Source organism: Corella eumyota, chromosome 3 (assembly GCF_963082875.1).
Source record: "Corella eumyota chromosome 3, kaCorEumy4.1, whole genome shotgun sequence".
NCBI lineage: Eukaryota > Metazoa > Chordata > Ascidiacea > Phlebobranchia > Corellidae > Corella > Corella eumyota.
Window position 1 is genome coordinate 28,378 of NC_137492.1, and position 23,013 is coordinate 51,390.

Consider the following 23,013-nt stretch of genomic DNA (forward strand, 5'->3'; position numbering starts at 1 on the left):
TGCCAAATATTTTTAAAAACATTTTATTTACATATAAAATTCTTAGATTCCGGTTTACATTTTTGTCGAGTAACGCATTAAAAAATTAAAAGTTATTTTTTAGACAAAATAAGTTATTTTTAAATATTTTTAAATACCAAATGTAAACTTTTCAATGATTAGACCAATGATTGTATAGACCATTTTTAATTTGCAAAAATGCATTTAATTTTATTTAACAAATAAAAATTTTGAGGTGATGTAATTATTATAATGAATCAACGGTTAAAAACAAAATAATAATCTTTAATTGATATTAAACAAATAAGAAATCTGTTTTAAACAAAGTTTTGCTGTTTTATTAACATAATAAACAATTGATCAAAATTTAGAAGCCTAATATTAGCCCTTAACTAAAAAAAACCTAATCGAACACTAATGAACAATAACCAAATTAAAAAAAAGAATTCTTTAGATCAGTAAGATCAACAACATAGAATTAAACAAAAGTTTGGTTGAAAAAAAACATTTGTAATATTTCATAATCAAAGTTCATCTTTTGTAAAATGTTGGTTTACGGCGCGCACTCTTTTCTTTAAAGATTGTCGAACTGTGGCGAGGTTAGAAATTGAAGTTGGTTCATTACTTGCTCGACCCGGCAAACGCTGTCAAACATTAAACAACAACATTACCAAACCATTTTCAAGCACAACATTACTAACCCAATTACAAAATTTAATAAATATCAATGAACAAAAGTTAATACCTTTCTATAATCTTCATTAGCAGTAAATAAGAACTTGACAATGGAGACAAACAACTCAGCAGGTCCATATTTGCTCGGTTGAAAAGGTAAAATGTCAAAATGCATCCCAAATACCCCCCTGTTCATTTCCTCCTTCGATGGCTCTTTACCCAATAACACAACATAGTGAGGATATACCTAAAACAGAATTTTTGTAACTTTTTGTTCCTTAAATTATTTTCCTAAGTTAAACTGCTACATTTTTTATTTTTCGGTTGTATTAAGCTGTTGGAAGCAATTACAAAAAATCAAACCGTTGGCTCTGGAAGTTCTTTGAAATGTGACCTCAAGTAACCAACATTTTCCTTTCTAACAACACCAAAGTCAAAAAAGTTTTCAAAATAATTAGCTACAGCGAGTAATGACAAAGGTAATGTTGGATGAGCTTGATCGGTGATGCAAAGAACTGGAAATCTGTAAAATTAAAAAACCATTATCCATCATGGTAAAATATAAGCAAGGTTTGGATATTATTGGCCCCAATTCCTGTTCAACAAACAGTTAGTTAGTGATTAGTTTGCAGTTAAGGTAAGTCACAAATTTGTAAAATTAGAAACTGTCGACACATTATTCATGAATAAAAAGGCATTGGGTTAAAAGTTGTTGGCCTTACATGGTTGGCACATTGCTTAACCTAGCTAAGTAATAGAGAACTTACTTTGGTGGATCTGAATGATAATATGCCTGGATAACCCAATCTTGAAACAACTTCATGCTGTCAGGTTTAAAAGTAAATTTATCTACAAGATTGGAAAATGTAGAAGCTGCCAAATTTTCAGCATCAGTAGGTCGGGTTGTTAGTTTTGGCCAGTGTGCCTTTGAATATTTCAACCTTTCCTTCTTTAATTTACCAAATGGAAAAACTAAAGCAACATTTTCTTGTGCTATTTTGTTTTCATTTATATCTTGCACCTGACATGAAACAATTTTTGTTTAAAAAATATAAATTGATGTTGGAGATCAAACTGTGTGCTTGGGTACAATTGGAACTTACCCATTTAGTTGCCAAATTTTTCTGCTTGTTCAAATCTATCGATCCAAACCAAAGCGAACCGCTCAAAAGTTTTGACAAAGAAATCCAATTTCTTTAAAAATAACAAAAGTTTGACTTTTCTTAAAAATCTTTTTTTAAAAAAGTAAATCCAACTTTGAAACCTAATTTTACTTGTTTATTTTTCCAGTGTGAACCACCACAATCCAACTGTCCTTCACTTCGAGAACTTTTTGGTTAAAATTTTCCTCGTTTAATTCGACAATTTGTGGATATTTCTCTTCTTCGGGTAATCCCCATTCTGTGACATCTATAGGGTCCATGTTCAATGTTTTTAGTTGCTTTGCATCCTTAAAACAAGGGATTAAATTAACAAAACTTGTTGAGTTATTACACATGGCACAGCACCATTAGCTAAAACTCAAATACACAAAAAGTGGGACCTACAATTTACCCAAAAGACTAACTTATGAATAAAACTTGCTCAAATACACAAAACTTACCGAATAAACAAGTTTAATCACACTTGCAAGCATCAACATAATCCAGAATTTTCGCTCCATCTCTAACAACCTTCCCATTAAGCCAAAACTTTAAAAAATGTGGCAAAACCTTTCCATGTTCTCTACTATTTTGCCCCAGGCTAGATTTCTTTTCTGAAAAAGTTAAAGCAATTATTTAGAAGGTGGCAGTGAATATTTGTTAAGCTATAATTAGCAACTATTGTTTAATTTCATAAATAATTCTTTTACAAATTTACTTTTGTTCTTTTAATTAAAAAAATATCAGGTTTAAAAAAAACTTTTTTATTTATACATAAAAAAAGAACTTAAATAATAAAACTCCTGTCAAGACAGGTATAACAAAATATTGCCAATAAAACAAAATTGATTTAAAAAAGAAAAAATCGTAAAATTTCAAAAATGAAAACAAAAAATTTCAAAAACTTTATACTAAAAGCTTTGTTTTAAATTTTAAAAATTAAATAGCAGTAATGTAAAACTAAAAAAGGCAATAATAATAATAATAATAATAGGTAATAAAAATTAAAAACGTGAAAAGTTAAGAACAGTAAAACCCAACACCAAGAAATAATGAAATTGTAAGAACCGCACACCACAAAATATTAGAAATTTCAACTGAAGAAACTCTTTTAAGCAACATAAAAACAGTAATCAACCTTTTAACAGAAAAGCACAGTTGATGATTTAATACTTTTACATTTAATTTGGTTCATAAACACTTTTTATAATTAATAAACAAAAAATAAAACAAAACCCGATACAAAAAAGGGATCAAAAATAATTTGATTAAAGATGTGGATTGCAATGTCCGATGCCTTGGCATTCAATGATGTAACTCTCAGTAGAAGGAGGAGAGGTTTGAATCACGTTAAACTGGGCCTAAACCAACAAAAGGTTACAAATTGTTTCTTTTAATGAAGTTGTTTATTCAGTTAAAGTAATTATTTGCAATTGTGCATTTTCGTGTGATCATTTTCTTTTAGTTGGCACCAGGTTACCGTTATTTTAAGTTACTTAAAATCGTAGTTTCAGCCAATAAGTTAAAATCATATTAATACCAATTTAAAAAGTGGCCCAAAAATTTACAACTTGCACAACTTACCTGAGTGACTCGATGTGCGATGTGCATTGCTGTTTGTGTGTGTAAAGTGAGTGGTCCAGTTTTCATTCTCGACTTTCCAGCGGCTAATGCCATGAACACAATCAACTAAAAAAAAGAATGATCTGAATTAGGCACAAAAAACAAGGGTGACGCATTATAAGAACAATGGTGCCACAACAGAACTAGTGACACATTATAAGAACAATGGTGCCACAACAGAACTAGTGACACATTATAAGAACAATGGTGACACAACAGACCTAGTGACACATTATAAGAACAATGGTGCCACAACAGAACTAGTGACACATTATAAGAACAATGGTGCCACAACAAAACTAGTGACACATTATAAGAACAATGGTGCCACAACAGAACTAGTGACACATTATAAGAACAATGGTGGCACAACAGAACTAGTGACACATTATAAGAACAATGGTGCCACAACAGAACTAGTGACACATTATAAGAACAATGGTGCCACAACAGAACTAGTGACACATTATAAGAACAATGGTGCCACAACAGAACTAGTGACACATTATAAGAACAATGGTGCCACAACAGAACTAGTGACACATTATAAGAACAATGGTAACACAACAGAACTAGTGACACATTATAAGAACAATGGTGACACAACAGAACTAGTGACACATTATAAGAACAATGGTGCCACAACAGAACTAGTGACACATTATAAGAACAATGGTGCCACAAGAGAACTAGTGACACATTATAAGAACAATGGTGCCACAACAGAACTAGTGACACATTATAAGAACAATGGTGGCAACTAGTGACACAACATTTGAACAAAAGTTGTACCTGATCCTGTAGAAATTCGTCGACACAACTTTCCGTGGCAAGATTACGGAGCAACATGGCAGCGGCATCTGCTCCAACTTTCTCTGCAGGAATTCCTTTCCTTCCCAGTGCTGAGCCGGACAACCGACATCCTTAACACATAAACATTAATACCATTCTTTAAACCAGAAAATATTAAAACTAATTGTTTAATTAACAAACCTGTTGTAGTTTCAGCCACCACGATAATTCCTGTTCCATTTCCAACCACATTATTCTTAGGTTCTTGTACAGCTTGAATATTAATAGGAACTTCACGATATGACCTCCACAATATCGATGTGGCTGATTTTGCCATTTGCTGGGCTATCTAAAAAAGAAGAAATTTGCTGCTTGTAGAAAATATTTGTTTGTAAAAACACTTGAAAATTAAATATCAAAAACAAGTTTACAAGAGTTTATAGTTAACCTATTGCATACAAAACAGCACCAGCATAACTTTAACTAAAGTAACCTTGAAGGGAATAACTCCAGCAACAAAAGCTCTCCCAGTAATTCTTTTTATCGTCCCAAAGTTTGTTAGATCCACGGGGCAAAGTTGTCGTAGCGGGAAAGTCTGAATAACGACCTCCCCTCCTCCCCTTGGAAAATATCCTCTAAAAAAATTAACATTTAGTAAAACCCCATGCTAAACAAAAACAATAAATTTTAATACAATTCATGTAAATATAAAACTTTTAAACAACTTGAAAAAAAAACAAAGTGACAATTTTCTGACCTCATAGAAATTTTTAGTTCCATCCGAACCCCAAATTGTTCCAGAATGGGTTTAAGAATGTGGGTTGTGTAATCAATTTGAGGGGCTTTTTCTGCATTTGTCCCCCCTCTCAGGGTAACCTGGGAGATTCCCGGGGTAAATATTAGACAAGGGAGAACCCCCTGCAGGAGCAAACTTGTTGACCTAGAATTGTTATAAAATTTTTCGTTTCAGTTACACTTTAATACAAAAAAACTATTAAAAAACTCACCCTGCAGTTCCTGTATCTGCCAAATAATTCCCACTTTGCAACATTCCTGGCACTAACGTAATAAACTGGGATCCTGTTTGATTTCCGGTTAATTGGGCGTTCGAGATATCACGAACCAACTGCATTCCTGTCATGTGTTGGGGTCTAAACAAATACATTTCAAAAATCGACAAATAAAAAAAGAATCAAACTTATCCGAAGTTATGTTGGATTTGTACCACTTCTATTGGGCATTAAGGTTAAGCAAATTTTAATACTTAAAAGTACCTCAATCCAGGTGTGCTTCTGTTTGCTCGAATTCTGTTAATTGAGATTGGTTTGTGGAGGATGGCTGATAAACAAGTTGCTAGTCTTGTGATTTGACCCCCCTTTAAAAAGTTTAATTAAATTTAACTAACGTAAAACCAAAACTTTTCCTAATTAACTTACACCCTCCATCACTCCACCATCGATAGCTAAAATATCAAGAGATTCAGCATCGTCTGAGTTTGTTGTCCATTTATTATATCCGTTTGACTCCTGCCCATTGTACATTATTCCTTCTACAACAATTAATTATTATTAACAACACTGACATTTACAAACTAATCATCATTTATATATTTTTACCAATAACACAACATAGTTATAAACAAATAAAACGACATCAGCTTATCTGTTAGTTGGTAAGGAATCTTTTGTAAAACCTACTTAACTACTACAACAGATCGAACAAAATTTTCCGTAAAATTGTTTTTAATTGTAAAAAACTTAAAACTTTTACCCAATAATTCGTTGTTAGCCAAAGAAGTTTTTTCTGTAGCAGATTGTTTAATTAAACTGCCACTTGAGATGGAAGAGTTATTATTGTTATTAAACATTTTCAAAACTTTTTAAGAAAAATTTACCTAAAATGTTGCAAGCATGTTCGCCATGTTTTCGTCCCGGGTCGATTCGGTCACCAAAATGCGGCGCCCAAATGTACTTTTTATTACAACGACCATTTTTATTAGTTAATTAATAAAATAAAGAACACAAATTTTCCTTCTAATATTTTTATAAAATGCATCACAATTTTAATACTTTATCATCTAATGTATACAAAAAATAACTAGATTTATTTGATAAATAAAATATGGTTCGAAATCGTTTGATTCTTTTTTATAAATTTAATTTATTTAGTAGGTTTATTAATTAAATTATAAATTTAAATTTAAACTTTTTTATATTTAAACCTAATTTTAACAAACGAACACGCATTCATTGATATTGTAATATAAAAGTAAACTAAATTTAAAAGCAAAATACCGATTTTAATTTTTTAGTAATCAAACGAGTATTAAAATATAATAATAACAAAACGATTAAAAAAAAAAATTTTACACATTTTTTACTTATACTTTAACATTTTACTTAAATTTTCAACCAATATTTTTTACTTTAATGGAGCGAAAAGGACGATTTTTGACGGCGACCAGAACGCTATTAAATTATTCAAGCGTTAAACTCACACTGATTCGATAATTTATAAAAAAACAAAAATAATGATCAAACGATATTTAGATAGAGTTAAATCTTCATTTTAAATAGCAACATACAAAATAATTATACCAACAACATTTTAAAATTTCAGAAAATTTAATCTTTAAGTTTTAATAATAAAATATATTAATTAGTAATTAGTGATAATTAAAAGTCGCAATAGGAGGTTTGCGATTCGTTGGGATAATAACAAACATACTAAAAATTTAAAACTTTTAATTTTAAAAAACAAAAGTTATCATCTTTCAAAATTCTGACTAGAAAGAATAAAAACAATAAATATACTGACAATAACAATATGTTTCGAAATCTAAGATTTCGAACCATAATAATTTCAAAATTTAAATCCGCAATGACGAAAAAGGGAGGAGAAATAAAATGCAAAAAAGAAAAAAATATTTTACAAAGACTATTTTTTTGACGCTTTGATTATTTCAATTGACAATCAAATTTAACTCAACAACCGGCAGTAATTCATTATAAACAGTTTTTATAAGGTCTTTATTAATAAATGTTTTTTTTCAAGTATATCGAGCTGATGTAAGTTGTGTAAAAATTTTCCGTTTAGCTATAAACCAAAAAAAAGCTTTTAATATGTCGCCTCGAGCGTTTAAATTTTTGCAATTGCATAACAACGTCATTCGTTAGTAAGATATAACTTAACTTACAAAAAGCTTCTATTTTACAGAGTTAGGCAAAGTTAAAATGAATTACTTTACGTGTCTCGTAATCTTTTTGTGGGTGGCGAAAGGTAAGTTATATTATTACAACACACCTTGGTTAATATGTATTAATTTTTAATAGGTATAATGTTAATTAAATAATTAATTAAGTGTATTTTCGGTTCCTTTATTAATTATTTAATGTAAGTTATTCTCTACGCAACAGTACTGCGTTTCGCTTGCGGCGTTTAAGGAGTGGCCACTTGGGCCGACTTTTAATGTCTTGGTCTAAAACGGGAACTAACTCTCGCGCTGAATTTATACTCAACGACAATATTATTAACTTGTTCCAGGTTCGGCTTTAACATGTTACAATTGCACTTGGAACGATATGGACAATGCTGAATTGCAAAGCTCAAAGTCATGTCAAGGTCCCATAGTCGGGTCCGAGCACGTTATCACATGCCCGGTTGAGAAACCCTACTGTTACACCCAGAACGTACATACTGTCTTTGAAGGTCAGTAACTCATTTAAACAAACTAGGTTTTCACATTAAACTATTCCTTGTGCTCAGATCTGAATGTCGACTCAGTCACCATAGTTCGCTCGTGCTCTGAGTTCGACCTTGAAACCTGCATCGACCTCAAGATTGCAACAACTTGCACAAAGTCCTGCACGACTGGTGAGTTATATTTAAAACGACATCTAATGAGACTAGGTCACAAACTTAAGGTTTAAACTGAAGTAACGCAACCAAATCTTCTTGTTCAGATTTGTGCAACATCGGGAACAACGGAGCCCAACTCATCGTCAACTTTTCGTTGTTTATCTTCTCCGTTCTTTCCGTTGTTCTCCTGCAATAAAGGCTTGAAAGACGTTTTAGTTAACAATGTTTGTGCTTCTGTTTATGTCGCGGTGAAATATTATTGTAAAAATGTTAAACAAAAAGTTTCAATAAAAGTTGCTTTTATTTGGGTACTGCTTCGTTCACAGTGAAATAGAAAAACAAATGAAACTCAAACAAAATACAAAAAAATTAAAATTTAAAAACTTTTTCAATAAATAATCCACAGTTATACTTAAACGTTGTCACGCAGTTAAACTATGACGTAGTAATAACGGTGATTATGACGTGGCAAGGTTTTACTCATGATAATGCTTTGTGCAAAACTCCTCGATCCGGTTGCACGCTTCAATGGTTTGGTCACGTGGTACAGTCAACACCACACGAAAGTAGTTGGGATATTCGAAACACTAAAAGTTAAGTTTATCCTCAAAAATTATTGAACCATAAATAAAAAACTTTAAACTCACTGAGGCAGGAAAACAGAAAACGCTTTGCTCCGAGATCAACTTCTCAGTGAATTGTAACTCGTTTTGAAACTCCTTAAAATGATTACGATCGAATCCAACCTAAAGAGATAAAATATTTTGTACAGAAGTTAATAAAAGGTGAGGAAGGTAAATTTAAATTCACAATAGCTGCTATTAAATGAAACGCCAATAGTTTTTGACTTTTACCACAAAACGTTCCCCTTAGTAAATCTGTTTACCAACCCAATAATTACTTTAACAAATTTGTAACCTTACCATCATGTACATTGCCGCACTTGGCAATTTGATCGATTTCAATCTCTCATACACCAGCTTTGCACTTTCCTCAATCTTTTTAACTGTTTCGTCATGAAAGCTTTGTGACGTACTAAATATCGCGGGCAACGCGGCTTGAATCAGAGTGCATGGCCCCAATATTCGCTGTGACAGCTTCACCATACCTTTACGGATCTAAAAAACAAAATTATTTATCCAACTTTTTTTAAATTTTCCCTTTTTTCATAAATTTAACTTAAACTTTTACCGAATCCCCAAAAACTTCGTTTCTATCGTGAACAACGACCCATCCAAGACGCCACCCAGGGACCAAAAACTTTTTTGCAATCCCGCCACAAGAGAGAACTGGCACGTCACGTGACAACTCAGCACAAGACTAGAATGTTTGTCCACTAAAAAAATGTTTAGCAAAAAGTTAAATTTATCTTTCCTACAAACAATGCAGCAATATTAAAAACTACGTTTGTACTCACGATATCTGCGTAAATCTCGTCAGCAATGATCGGTAATTTGTGTTCGTTAGCAACTAAAAAACAACTGAGTAAAGAAACAGTTTTATAAATAACACAAATTTAAAAACACAAAATACCTTTCAGAATATCCAAGATGTGTTCCTTGCTGAAGTTTGATCCGCACGGGTTCGACGGATTCACAACGACAATGGCTTTCGTTTTGAAATTTAATTTATTTAGTAGGTTTATTAATTAAATTAAAAATTTAAATTTAAACTTTTTTATATTTAAACCTAATTTTAACAAACGAACACGCATTCATTGATATTGTAATATAAAAGTAAACTAAATTTAAAAGCAAAATACCGATTTTAATTTTTTAGTAATCAAACGAGTATTAAAATATAATAATAACAAAACAATTAAAACAAAAATTTTACACATTTTTTACTTATACTTTAACATTTTACTTAAATTTTCAACCAATATTTTTTACTTTAATGGAGCGAAAAGGACGATTTTTGACGGCGACCAGAACGCTATTAAATTATTCAAGCGTTAAACTCACACTGATTCGTTAATTTATAAAAAAACAAAAATAATGATTAAACGATATTGAGCTAGAGTTAAATCTTCATTTTAAATAGCAACATACAAAATAATAATACCAACAACATATTAAAATTTCAGAAAATTTAATCTTTAAGTTTTAATAATAAAATATATTAATTAGTAATTAGTGATAATTAAAAGTCGCAATAGGAGGTTTGCCATTCGTTGGGATAATAACAAACATACTAAAAATTTAAAACTTTTAATTTTAAAGAACAAAAGTTATCATCTTTCAAAATTCTGACTAGAAAGAATAAAAACAATAAATACACTGACAATAACAATATGTTTCGAAATCTAAGATTTCGAACCATAATAAATACACTGGCAATAACAATATGTTTCGAAATCTAAGATTTCGAACCATAATAATTTCAAAATTTAAATCCGCAATGACGAAAAAGAGAGGAGAAATAAAATGCAAAAAAGAAAAAAATATTTTACCAAGATTATTTTTTTGACGCTTTGATTATTTCAATTGACAATCAAATTTAACTCAACAACCGGCAGTAATTCATTATAAACAGTTTTTATAAGGTCTTTATTAATAAATAGTTTTTTTTAAGTATATCGAGCTGATGTAAGTTGGGTAAAAATTTTCCGTTTAGCTATAAACCAAAAAAAAGCTTTTAATATGTCGCCTCGGGCGTTCAAATTTTGCAAACCTTATTGCATAACAACGTCATTCGTTAGTAAGATATAACTTAACTTACAAGGAGCTTCTATTTTACAGAGTTAGGCAAAGTTAAAATGAATTACTTTACGTGTCTCGTAATCTTTTTGTGGGTGGCAAAAGGTAAGTTATATTATTACAACGCACCTTGGTTAATAAGTTTTAATTTTTAATAGGTATAATGTTAAATAAATAATTAATTAAGTGTATTTTCGGTCCCTTTATTAATTATTTAATGTAAGTTATTCTCTACGCAACAGTACTGCGTTTCGCTTGCGGCGTTTAAGGAGTGGCCACTTGGGCCGACTTTTAATGTCTTGGTCTAAAACGGGAACTAACTCTCGCGCTGAATTTATACTCAACGACAATATTATTAACTTGTTCCAGGTTCGGCTTTAACATGTTACAATTGCACTTGGAACGATATGGACAATGCTGAATTGCAAAGCTCAAAGTCATGTCAAGGTCCCATAGTCGGGTCCGAGCACGTTATCACATGCCCGGTTGAGAAACCCTACTGTTACACCCAGAACGTACATACTGTCTTTGAAGGTCAGTAACTCATTTAAACAAACTAGGTTTTCACATTAAACTATTCCTTGTGCTCAGATCTGAATGTCGACTCAGTCACCATAGTTCGCTCGTGCTCTGAGTTCGACCTTGAAACCTGCATCGACCTCAAGATTGCAACAACTTGCACAAAGTCCTGCACGACTGGTGAGTTATATTTAAAACGACATCTAATGAGACTAGGTCACAAACTTAAGGTTTAAACTGAAGTAACGCAACCAAATCTTCTTGTTCAGATTTGTGCAACATCGGGAACAACGGAGCCCAACTCATCGTCAACTTTTCGTTGTTTATCTTCTCCGTTCTTTCCGTTGTTCTCCTGCAATAAAGGCTTGAAAGACGTTTTAGTTAACAATGTTTGTGCTTCTGTTTATGTCGCGGTGAAATATTATTGTAAAAATGTTAAACAAAAAGTTTCAATAAAAGTTGCTTTTATTTGGGTACTGCTTCGTTCACAGTGAAATAGAAAAACAAATGAAACTCAAACAAAATACAAAAAAATTAAAATTTAAAAACTTTTTCAATAAATAATCCACAGTTTTACTTTAACGTTGTCACGCAGTTAAACTATGATGTAGTAATAATGGTGATTATGACGTGGTATGGTTTTACTCATGATAATGCTTGGTGCAAAACTCCTCGATCCGGTTGCACGCTTCAATGGTTTGGTCACGTGGTACAGTCAACACCACACGAAAGTAGTTGGGATATTCGAAACACTAAAAGTTAAGTTTATCCTCAAAAATTATTGAACCATAAATAAAAAACTTTAAACTCACCGAGGCAGGAAGACAGAAAACGCTTTGCTCCGAGATCAACTTCTCAGTGAATTGTAACTCGTTTTGAAACTCCTTAAAATGGTTGCGATCGAATCCAACCTAAAGAGATTAAATATTTTGTACAGAAGTTAATAAAAAGGTGATGAAGGTAAATTTAAATTCACAATAGCTGCTATTAAATGAAAAAAGTTTAATAGTTTCTGACTTTTACCACGAAACGTTCCCCTTAGTAAATCTGTGATATTCAGTTAATAATTACTTTAACAAATTTGTAACCTTACCATCATGTACATTGCCGCACTTGGCTTCACGGGGACCAGGCCTTTGATCGATTTTAGTCTCTCATACACCAGCTTTGCACTTTCCTCAATCTTTTTAACTGTTTCGTCATGGAAGCTTTGTGACGTACTAAATATCGCGGGCAACGCGGCTTGAATTAGAGTGCATGGCCCCAATATTCGCTGTGACAGCTTCACCAAACCTTTACGGATCTAAAAAACAAAATTATAAAAGTAATTCAACTTTTTTTTAAATTCCCTTTTTTCATAAATTTCAGTTAAACTTTTACCGAATCCCCAAAAACTTCGTTTCTATCGTGAACAACGACCCATCCAAGACGCCACCCAGGGACCAAAAACCTTTTTGCAATCCCGCCACAAGAGAGAACTGGCACGTCACGTGACAACTCGGCACAAGAGTAGAATGTTTGTCCACTAAAAACCTGTTTAGCAAAAAGTTAAATTTATCTTTCCTACAAACAATGCAGCAATATTAAAAACTACGTTTGTACTCACGATATCTGCGTAAATCTCGTCAGCAATGATCGGTAATTTGTGTTCGTTAGCAACTAAAAAACAACTGAGTAAAGAAACAGTTTTATAAATAACACAAATTTAAAAACACAAAATACCTTTCAGAATATTCAAGATGTGTTCCTTGCTGAAGTTTGATCCGCACGGGTTCGACGGATTCACAACGACAATGGCTTTCGTTTTGGGATCGACCAAGCTTGAAAGTTGATCAATGTCAGCTTCCCATTCTTTGTCGGGCTGAAAAAATTTTAACTTATTTACACCAATTACCAATTTACATGTTAAACTAGTTCAACTGAAAAGTCTGGGCGACTTAAGTCTCGATAAAACAATTAAGGTCCTCACCAAACAACCGTACAACTTTACACCGATCCCCTGCGAGAGGCACAAGGTCTTATAGAGGGAAAACCCCGGACATGGTACCAGAATATTATCTCCCGGACTTGCAAGAACTGTGATAGCCAATCCCAGTGAATCTGAACAACCTGAAGCGAGGTAAACGTCCTGAAAAAGGTAAACACTTTAAAAACGAATCAAGATACTTAAACAACAAAAGATGTCATCCCAATGTCATCTGGGTCACCGAATAGCTTACCCCTTCGTTGACCTCCGCCCCTTCTCTTGTGACGTAATCAGCTACCGCGTCACGAGCCCGCTTTAACCCGAACGAAGGACCGTACCCGTTGTAAGAACCATCATTTATGACATCAATAACCGCTTGTTTGACGTCATTAGCCGGCTCGAAGTTCCCGAATATGGTTGGGTCTCCTAAAATTAGTTGATGTTAAGAATAGTAACAAATAAATATTACTCAAAAATTGAACAAACCTAAAGAAAGCGCAATCATTTGTTTCTCGGGGTTAGGGTCGATCTTCATTTGGTCGACAATTGCACGGATTGGGTTAAAAGTGTTTTCCGCGGTGCTGGAGGCCTCCACATTCCACTCATTTCTGTAAATATAACCTTTTAAAAAAAGATATATCGGAGAGTTGGAACCCGATAATTAAGCATTGTGACGTAGATGGTCATTTTAATCCTATACTTATATAATATGACGACGTTAATTTTGGTTAAATTTAAGCTTTTTTTCTATTTAAGTGAAAGTTCGAAGGTGGAACCAACGTTGTTTTATATAAACTAATGTATAAATACTAATAAATACAAATAAACTACTGATTACCTTTTATTCGAATTCATGCCTAACAATTCTGACTTCTCGCAACACGATATATTCACACGAATACTACACTACCAATAAAGCTAATTTAATAATAAACCTTATAAAGCATGACGTGACAAATTACTATAATTTCCTGTGCACAACTACGTTGAGCGACGCTTAATACGTCAAGAATATTTGTTACCGAACTAAATTTTTTATCGTCCTTTTAATGCTAGAGGTCGCCTAATTCTGGAACGCTAAATGACATCACATGTCAATTATTTATTACGCAATAATAACATGCTTTTAGAGAAGCGTTAGCGAGTGAGCCTATTTAGTTCAACTTTAATCTTTCTAGTTTTTATCGATTAAACCTTCGATGTTCAACTTTCTAACTCCTTCTAAACAAGTTACATCAAATTCTAACAACAAGAAACGAGCCACGAAGTTCTAAGATTTCAAGATAATATTTCCAATACCTCGCTTCTGATTGGTCAACTGTGTGGGTGTTGAAAATCAGCTGTTTCAATGTGACGTCATACTGGTATTAAACGTTGGATGACAACCGAAATCTTTTGTGTCGATTATTTGTAAAGAAATAGTTGAGCAGACAATTTTCCTTTCTTAAAAACTTCACAAAAAGAAACTAGTGTGTAATAAATATTTCAGAAAGACTTGAAAACAGTTTGTACACCAACAATTAAATAAACTATTCAATAAAAAACGATCCTAGGCCAAAAGTGTTTTATCTAATTTGTAATATAGCTGCTCATATATACTTAAACTATTAAAAATAACTTCATGTTATTTGTGCTATTAAAATCAGTTTAAATAAAAAAAAACGATAAACGAACTACAAGTTAACCTGACGCAATATGTTAATTAAAAAAACATAAATCTTTTTGTGGTCATGATGGTATATTTTTGGAAACACTGATTACCCGCTAAACTTTTGATTGACGTTTCAGATTTTTAATTAGTATACTGCATACAAAATACGCAGTAGCAAAACGTAAGCTACCAACAATACTAGCTCCATTACAGTTGCCCCTAACTACTTTCGTGCATAGTAACTTTACATCAGCACATTCAGCATCAAACAATGTTGTTTGAACCTTGATGAGAAACAACAGTGGTAATCAAACCCCAGATCTTTAGTGTTAGTTGAACTGTAAGGCTGTAAAAAGTGCTTCATGCAACTAATAAGCATTTAATTTTTTTTAGATTCAACATCATGTGGTACCCAACATCTTTGTGTTGTTGTTTAAAAAGATACAAAAACAAATTAATCTTCAGTGGAGTTCTTGCCGGAGGAGTCTACACAACATTCAAGCTAGCTCAGTACAAAGTCAGGAAAGTTATGGAATATGAACAAGAAATGTCACTCAAGAATAAAAAACATCAAATGAACTTAGAACAGGTTAAACTTCATTGTTCATCCCTAATTGAAGCAATGTTGGAGCCGGTTAAAATCAAAGTTATCCAAGTTGCAAATACCGAGACAATAACTGAGCAACTAAAAAGTGGAAACTCTGATAAACTTTTGCTCTGGAACGAACTAAAAATCTCAGTTTTTCAACGAATTTTAACTTCAATTTATTCTATTGTTATAATGACAATTGTTCTTCATATTCAATTGTTTCAAATTGCTGGCATTTTACACAGAAATTTATTGAACACCGAAGATAATTTTGATCCCAAGCAACAACAATTTCTATCAACTTGTCACTCATACTTGCTTGAAAGTGGGATTGAGAAATTGTCCAAAAAGATCCAAGAAAGTGTGTTTAATATCACCAATACCTTTCCCTTGCAATGCATGGTTACTTGCTATGATCTTGAATCAACAATTTCCAGCATTTCCTCAACTATTTTATACCAGGCAGATGAAGATTCTTTGTTTAATATTAGTGACTTTGTATTGGCAAAAACTGAAAGTTTGGGAGATAATAACGAATGGATTATTAAGTTGATGGACATTTTGGACTCTCCAGATTGCCAAAAAGTATTTGTAGATTGCATTGAAAATTCAGTTTCCATGGTAGGCAAGGAGTTGTTTGTTTTAATGGAAAACAACAAACCAGTTTCAAAAGTTCATGAAGTTGATTCCTTAAACATTGATATTGATGCAAATAAGATAGCATTAGCTAAATCACTACCCATACTTAATCAACAAGTTCATAAAATATTTTCAACCAACTTTTTAGATCAATTAAATTCCTCGCCCATTCTCGAAACTTTTTCAATTAACGTTTATAAATCATTTCTACAAGAATAATATTTTGTTGTTTAAATCGTGGCAACTTATATTTTTAAACTTGATGATTTCTGCTACTAAACATAGATTATTATTTCACATTTAATTCCTGCCTTATAATTTCTTTCATGTTTATGTTGTGCAATTGTGTGTTACTAAGTAATTAAAAGTGTCACAGCTAAAATGAGAATAAACTTCGCAGCCTCAAAAAAGCATTTAACCAATTTTTTTGCAGCCTTAAAACAGCATTTTTACCAAAACTAAACACAAAAATTAACTCACCTTCAATGTAGGTGTTTAAAAAATTAAATCCATTCTGAAATTTCATAAAATCTTCTACGTTGCTGGAAATAAACTTCATTCACCTTAAAAGTCTATAAGAATAGGTTACGTTTATTGTTGATTGATTAATGTTGTTTTGGAAACACTACTTTCATATTTTTTTGCATTTTGTGACGGAATACAACAGTGACGGAAAATTGACAAAAGTGACGGAAAACTGACAAAAGTGACGGAAAACTGACAAAAGTGACGGAAAATTGACAAAAGTGACGGAAAATTGACAAAAATGACGGAAAATTGACAAAAGTGACGAAAAATTGACAAAAAAAGTGACAAAATTTACAAAAAACTGACAAAAGTGACGGAAAATTGATAGCATTTTCGTACTTTAAATAGAGACTACCAATTACCTTATACTGAAAGAAGTTGATTTTTATTCTTCTAGTGTGGAAAGTTCTACAACACATAAATATTGCATTAAAAAACAGCTTTACCTTAATATGACATTAACACTTTTATATTTGTTTTAGATGACATTTATGCAAATTGATCATGTTTCAAACTTGAAACTAATTGAAATTGGACGAAATATTTTAACAGTTGGCTGGTTGGAAAACTACACACCACTAGAAGGGGGTAGAGCTACCTTAATATCAGCAGAACAAGGCTGCAAAGAATTTGTCCATCTCGATTTATCCTCGTGCAACATCGCAGACATTTCGGATCATACCCTAACCCGAGTTGTCGGGGAAATTAGACAAACAAACATTAAAGTTCAATCCCTAAACCCAATTCCTAAGTGGGAATACAATAATTTCAGTGAAATAATTAACAACATAAATACTTTTAATAATACAACCGGTACCAAATAAGCAAAAATCTATTTGTGATTTAAATAAATATTTTCTAAATCTGCAATATTAAGTATTGTTGTACTCATGTATATTCATTGCACAAAAAGGTTAAAAAAAATTGCAAAATGCTTCTGTAACCAACTGGTTGACATTTTTAGCCATTTTCACGTAAAACTATTTGCTTCATGAAATAAAAACAAAAACCATAATTTGTGATTAGTTCAAACTAAATAAAACAAATTATTTTACTCTATAGAAAGTGCTTTAAATAATAATAACTTTTAAGCCACACTGGAGTGTGTTCAATTTTAAAACAACACTACAGCCATTTTTACACCACATTAGAGTGTTTTTTAACACCACGTAAAAACAGGTTTTCTGTTGTGAAAATGCTGAGTAAAATGATCGGTCATTGTTCGAAGTCTGCCACCTAGTGACACCTCTCTTGTTTTTTCAATGACCACCGGAGGCATGTTAACCAATTGTTCAGGGGTTGAGTTGTTCCGCATGGCTTGACACAGGTTTAAAACCTGACCACGCATGACTGACATCTGTCGCTCGAATAAAGTTCGGTCAAAACCTTTGTCTTGCTGTGTGGAGTAAATTTTATAATTTATAAAATAATTATTTACAAGCTCCATTCTTTTTAATGTTTAAACTTACTGAGAATAATTCATGTAGTTCTTGCGTCATCGATTCAACAAAGCTCATGTCTGAAAGATTATCCAAAACAAGATTTTTAATTTCTTGTGAAAATGGTTTTCTTGCTTCAGGTAACCACGTCCAGTGGTAAGGATCTAAAATTATTTTAATATTACATTTTATAAAGTCAAGTTTTGATCCAAGAATTTAAATATTATTCTTGCTAAAAATTTATAGTTAAGCATTTTGAACACTTACAAGCCCTCCAGGAATCAGGATGTTTAAAGGGAAACGCCAACCCATTGTCGATTGCTGCTATGGTAACCACAGGGTCGGTGATTATCGACCAATCAGCTTCCGGCGTGTCGTTCTCTTCATCAATGTCTGGTTTGGTGTACTTGATCAACCAGTTGTCGTTGCCCCGATCTTAGATAAGTTCCAACAGAATGTTACAATTAAAAAGTTGGTAATTGAAAAGTAGTCCAAAGTTTGAATTAAGTTTAACACTAACCTGTGTTCCTTATAATGTAATCCAACACAACGAGTTTCTCGAACAAAAATTGATAATTCTTTGAGGTTTCTGGAGGTAAATGTTCATTCTCAAATTTTCTGAGCCAAAATTCTGCGTCTTTGTAACCCTTAACAAACGTTTGCATCGATCCAACCTACGTATATTAAAACATTTTATTAGTTTACACAACTAACAAACAGTAAAGTGAATTAAAAATTAACTTTTAACTAAATAACAGTTGCAAAACAGCACCTTAGGTGGAAGTCCAATCCTGTGAAACCTTTTCCCAACTTTAGGAAAACGTTCGGAAGTGTATTTCTTTGTTTTCGACTTTGCTCGGTCGATGGCGTTGTAGTTAAAGGTTTCACTCACTAGGTGGACCACCTGTTAATTATAAAAATTAAACTAAATTTGCTCATTGCAAAGGTTGCATCATTATACATGGTATAAGAAGGGGTAAAAAGGAGAACTAAAATAATCAAGATCGACCGACCTTTGTCTTAGGAACAATATTGAGTTGAAGCTTGGAGTCAATCAAAGAAGCCCCAGCTTCCGATAAATAACCTTGGTTGGGGATTAAACAGTCCCGACCAAAACAACAAGGACAACACGTTTTATGCATCCACTTTGTCCATTTTGGGTTCAGGTGGCCGTAAGGTTCTTCATTTTTGGGTTTAAACACAGCTATAGTGTTCTGTGTAGAGTATTAACTTCGGTTTATACTAATTTTAATGATTTATAACTTGTGCCAATAGTTTATAACTTGTACCAATAGTTTATAACTTGTGCAAATAGTTTATAACTTGTGCCAATAGTTTATAACTTGTGCCAATAGTTTATAACTTGTGCCAATAGTTTATAACATGTGCCAATAGTTTATAACTTGTGCCAATAGTTTATAACTTGTGCCAATAGTTTATAACATGTGCCAATAGTTTATAACTTGTGCCAATAGTTTATAACATGTGCCAATAGTTTATAACTTGTGCCAATAGTTTATAACTTGTACCAATAGTTTATAACATGTGCCAATAGTTTATAACTTGTGCCAATAGTTTATAACATGTGCCAATAGTTTATAACTTGTGCCAATAGTTTATAACTTGTGCCAATAGTTTATAACTTGTGCCAATAGTTTATAACTTGTGCCAATAGTTTATAACATGTGCCAATAGTTTATAACTTGTGCCAATAGTTTATAACATGTGGCAATAGTTTATAACTTGTGCCAATAGTTTATAACATGTGCCAATAGTTTATAACTTGTGCCAATAGTTTATAACTTGTGCCAATAGTTTATAACATGTGCCAATAGTTTATAACTTGTGCCAATAGTTTATAACTTGTGTCAATAGTTTATAACTTGTGCCAATAGTTTATAACTTGTGCCAATAGTTTATAACTTGTGCCAATAGTTTATAACATGTGCCAATAGTTTATAACTTGTGCCAATAGTTTATAACATGTGCCAATAGTTTATAACTTGTGCCAATAGTTTATAACTTGTGCCAATAGTTTATAACATGTGCCAAATTCACCTTATCCACATCTTTCACAAAATAACTTCCACTGGACCCTTGTGAAATCCTCTCTGGATAAACTCCTCTGTCAATAGCAAGCTCTGAAGTCCGGATCAAGTTCTGGAAGACCGGGTCATCCGGACATTCATTAATAAACTCAGAGTCCAAGCGACTAAAACAAAATTTTTTTATTTGTACAGTAAAGCTGGGCATTACCCTAACTTAAACTCAGTGAGTAGAAGAAATGTTAAAATTTAATTAATTTTGCACAATCTTGCCTGTCGTAACAAATTGGTTCTAACTGGCGATCGATTGGGAACGGAATTTCTTTGCATTTTTGGCTCATTATTTAATTATTTAACAAAATTAATGTCATGTTATTCTATAATGTAATCATTAAATAAAATTTATTACGATTTGTCTATGGTTTAGTTTTTTAAATTAAATATTTAGAATCCATTCGAAATAACATGGAAGTTTAAAACTTTTAAAGTCATTGTCAATTTTAAGTGAAATAAAATAGCTTAAAACCCGCCAATATTTGTAGATGTAATTACACAGTATATACTAACAACAAAACTTAATAAGTTTTAATTGCTTCAATTAAAATAAGCTTTCACATTTTAATAAAACTAACTATTACTATCTACTGAAGACTACACTTACAATAAAGCTAATCTCAATTTATATTAACTACAATATTTAAACTAAAAGCCAACTCAATACAAACTAGCTTTATACAAACTAGCTGAATACTAAAGCTGAATAGATAAACAGAAACAGCTTCCGCAATGAAACAACTTCCTCTCTTGCGTTATTATTAGGAAGAGGTCATAAATTAACAACATTGTACTCCAATAATAGTTCTCTCTGTGACCAATATAAACCCTTAAAACCTTACATAAAAACTTAATGAGTCAAGTTAGTATTTAAAATATACAAATATATAATACTTTAGAATATATGGTACTGACAACCAATCATTAGCAATAAAAAGTTAAAGCTTACTTTCTGGACAGTAACGGTTGGTTTTCATGGGTTGGTGAAGGTAGAGCGGGTGAAAATGGCTCCGGGGTGTATGAGGGTCCTGCAGTGGGGTATGAGGGACCCACAGTGGGGTAAGTAGGACCTGGTTGGGTTGTTTTAGTTACATACCCATTTGGGGGAGTCCCTTCCTCTGAGTCAACCTTAAAAATAAAATTATATTAAATTCGTTTACACTAGAGAGCAGGTAATAACATTATTAACAATTACAAATCGTGATTAAAATTTGAAAGGTTTGTCATAAAATATTGGGCAAAAAACATTACCTTGTCTTCAAAAAACTCTTTTAAATTCCTTTGTTCAACAATAACTTGATCCAATGCTGCGTTATTCTCGTTGTGATTAGCCTCCAACTTTAACTTTTCAACTTGTTTTTCATTCATCGAGATTCGCTCATTTTCCATTTTATTGTTTGTGGGATTATTGCTGTTGGTTACCTTAAAAAAAGTTTAAGTAATTTTGTGTTTTTATTTAAATTAAAAACTAATTTATTAATTAAACAAACAATCAACAAACAGCCCTCCTTCCTGTTGTAACATTATCACGAAAGTAATCACAAGTATTTATTTGTTCTTGTTAAACAAATAACATTAAAGTGTTAAAAGTTGTGTCACCAACTGGGGTCAATTTACTGATTGAATTATTAATAGATCTGCTCATAATTTATACGGTGTGGAAAAAATAATTTTGTTTATTATTATTGTATGAATTGCAAATAACATTAATATATTTTTAAAAAAAGTAAAAACTTACGACAGATTCTTCACTAAAAAGATTAACTTCAAAAATTTGACCTCCAGAAAAAACTGTTTTGCCTGGAAGCAGGACAGTATCTAAACAAAAATTTAAAGTTTTGTAAAAACATTGTTCTAATTCCCTGTTTATATCAACAATCCTGTTCAACCTTCCATTTACTTTATCATCAAACAAAGATTCATAAACAAAAATGTCTTTTTAAATAAGTAAAAAAAACTATTTCTGTGCACAATAAAAGGGTAGTACTAAAATACGGGATGCGGGAAGTTGCGGGGTGCGGGAAATACAGAGGCCGTATGTAAACGTTAACAAAAAAACGCTGAATGCGGAAAAGAACAGACTTTTTATACCCTTCCCTAATCTTCCCTTGTGCTTTATATTCGATTTTGCATCATTTCTTGACTTTTAAAGTTAATCCCGCATCACCCCTTAGCCTTTTAGATAAAAACAGCAATCATCCCGCAGAAAAGTACAAAAATTCCGTTCCGTCCCGCATTCCGCGAATTTTCGTTAACGTTTACATACGGCCCCGCATTATCCCGCATCCCGTACTTTAGTATTGTCCCAATAAAACCCAAACTTAAAAACCTCACTAAATTAATTGTAAGGTAGTGAAACAAATAAGTTTCGACTCACCGCCCCCAGGTTTCGTTGAATCCACGTAAAAATCAATCAGATTATTGTTAGGATTATTTTCCATTATAAACCATTGACATGACAATTACTTTTAAGTTTTAATCAATCTAGAATAAAATTAACATTTACATAACAGACTTTCCGACACTGAACAGACAAAACAAAAGGTCGCGTAGAAAAGTCTAGCTGGCAGAACGACGACTCCATTTTCAAACCTACAGACACTGTCAGACTGTAAAACGTCCGAATGCTTGTCTGAATGCCAACTGACAACATACAACCGACAACATTTGCACCATTATGACTAACAACCACATGTCAAACTACGTACGTGAAACATACTTTAACCTAAAATTTGTCAACAGAAAGTGACGTCATCGCTAAAAACCGAAACTTATTTTGATAAAAAAAAAATCA

General features: G+C 32.2%; 8 protein-coding genes across 9 annotated transcripts; 3 read left to right on the plus strand and 5 right to left on the minus strand.

Annotated features, from left to right (window-relative positions):
- Positions 1 to 323: 323 nt before the first annotated feature.
- Positions 324 to 2,402, minus strand: LOC145744868 (uncharacterized). The gene is made up of 7 exons (XM_082562831.1): positions 2,279 to 2,402; positions 1,950 to 2,125; positions 1,779 to 1,869; positions 1,443 to 1,696; positions 1,039 to 1,198; positions 746 to 922; positions 324 to 644 (listed from the first exon to the last, which is right to left on the minus strand). Exons 1-7 carry the CDS (start codon positions 2,354 to 2,356, stop codon positions 525 to 527), a joined length of 1,056 nt encoding a protein of 351 aa, XP_082418957.1. The 5' UTR covers positions 2,357 to 2,402; the 3' UTR covers positions 324 to 524.
- A 635-nt stretch (positions 2,403 to 3,037) lies between these two features.
- Positions 3,038 to 6,170, minus strand: LOC145744867 (RNA 3'-terminal phosphate cyclase-like). 2 transcript variants are annotated; one of them, XM_082562830.1, is made up of 10 exons: positions 6,127 to 6,170; positions 5,669 to 5,781; positions 5,507 to 5,607; positions 5,240 to 5,383; positions 4,990 to 5,172; positions 4,726 to 4,867; positions 4,434 to 4,581; positions 4,233 to 4,363; positions 3,402 to 3,506; positions 3,038 to 3,178 (listed from the first exon to the last, which is right to left on the minus strand). In XM_082562830.1, exons 2-10 carry the CDS (start codon positions 5,771 to 5,773, stop codon positions 3,086 to 3,088), a joined length of 1,152 nt encoding a protein of 383 aa, XP_082418956.1. In that variant the 5' UTR covers positions 5,774 to 5,781; positions 6,127 to 6,170; the 3' UTR covers positions 3,038 to 3,085. The 2 variants fall into 2 exon arrangements, with proteins under 2 accessions (XP_082418956.1, XP_082418955.1); XM_082562829.1 differs by having other exon boundaries at positions 6,003 to 6,133.
- A 1,246-nt stretch (positions 6,171 to 7,416) lies between these two features.
- LOC145746066 (uncharacterized) lies at positions 7,417 to 8,393 on the plus strand. Its single transcript, XM_082564250.1, has 4 exons — positions 7,417 to 7,511; positions 7,776 to 7,940; positions 7,998 to 8,105; positions 8,195 to 8,393. Exons 1-4 carry the CDS (start codon positions 7,466 to 7,468, stop codon positions 8,284 to 8,286), a joined length of 411 nt encoding a protein of 136 aa, XP_082420376.1. The 5' UTR covers positions 7,417 to 7,465; the 3' UTR covers positions 8,287 to 8,393.
- Positions 8,394 to 8,566: 173 nt separating this feature from the next.
- LOC145744922 (tyrosine aminotransferase-like) lies at positions 8,567 to 9,726 on the minus strand (the record flags this gene model as incomplete). The annotated part of the gene is made up of 6 exons (XM_082562894.1): positions 8,567 to 8,677; positions 8,738 to 8,836; positions 9,014 to 9,208; positions 9,282 to 9,410; positions 9,493 to 9,560; positions 9,624 to 9,726. Coding segments are annotated over 6 exons (705 nt in total), but the record flags the coding sequence as incomplete, so codon positions are not given.
- A 1,081-nt stretch (positions 9,727 to 10,807) lies between these two features.
- LOC145744833 (uncharacterized) lies at positions 10,808 to 11,843 on the plus strand. Its single transcript, XM_082562786.1, has 4 exons — positions 10,808 to 10,894; positions 11,159 to 11,323; positions 11,381 to 11,488; positions 11,578 to 11,843. The coding sequence occupies exons 1-4, from the start codon at positions 10,849 to 10,851 to the stop codon at positions 11,667 to 11,669; spliced, it is 411 nt and encodes a 136-aa protein (XP_082418912.1). The 5' UTR covers positions 10,808 to 10,848; the 3' UTR covers positions 11,670 to 11,843.
- LOC145744832 (tyrosine aminotransferase-like) lies at positions 11,740 to 14,492 on the minus strand. The gene is made up of 10 exons (XM_082562785.1): positions 14,113 to 14,492; positions 13,761 to 13,882; positions 13,528 to 13,700; positions 13,278 to 13,436; positions 13,031 to 13,169; positions 12,915 to 12,967; positions 12,689 to 12,841; positions 12,402 to 12,611; positions 12,121 to 12,219; positions 11,740 to 12,060 (listed from the first exon to the last, which is right to left on the minus strand). The coding sequence occupies exons 1-10, from the start codon at positions 14,127 to 14,129 to the stop codon at positions 11,950 to 11,952; spliced, it is 1,236 nt and encodes a 411-aa protein (XP_082418911.1). The 5' UTR covers positions 14,130 to 14,492; the 3' UTR covers positions 11,740 to 11,949.
- A 319-nt stretch (positions 14,493 to 14,811) lies between these two features.
- On the plus strand, positions 14,812 to 16,547 carry LOC145745444 (peroxisomal biogenesis factor 3-like). The gene has a single exon (XM_082563524.1). The coding sequence runs from the start codon at positions 15,329 to 15,331 to the stop codon at positions 16,370 to 16,372; it is 1,044 nt and encodes a 347-aa protein (XP_082419650.1). The 5' UTR covers positions 14,812 to 15,328; the 3' UTR covers positions 16,373 to 16,547.
- A 911-nt stretch (positions 16,548 to 17,458) lies between these two features.
- On the minus strand, positions 17,459 to 22,912 carry LOC145746237 (phosphatidylinositol 4-kinase type 2-alpha-like). Its single transcript, XM_082564472.1, has 11 exons — positions 22,597 to 22,912; positions 21,958 to 22,037; positions 21,471 to 21,641; positions 21,169 to 21,347; positions 20,179 to 20,332; positions 19,134 to 19,334; positions 18,893 to 19,024; positions 18,641 to 18,794; positions 18,388 to 18,555; positions 18,151 to 18,284; positions 17,459 to 18,077 (listed from the first exon to the last, which is right to left on the minus strand). Exons 1-11 carry the CDS (start codon positions 22,658 to 22,660, stop codon positions 17,841 to 17,843), a joined length of 1,674 nt encoding a protein of 557 aa, XP_082420598.1. The 5' UTR covers positions 22,661 to 22,912; the 3' UTR covers positions 17,459 to 17,840.
- Positions 22,913 to 23,013: the final 101 nt, after the last annotated feature.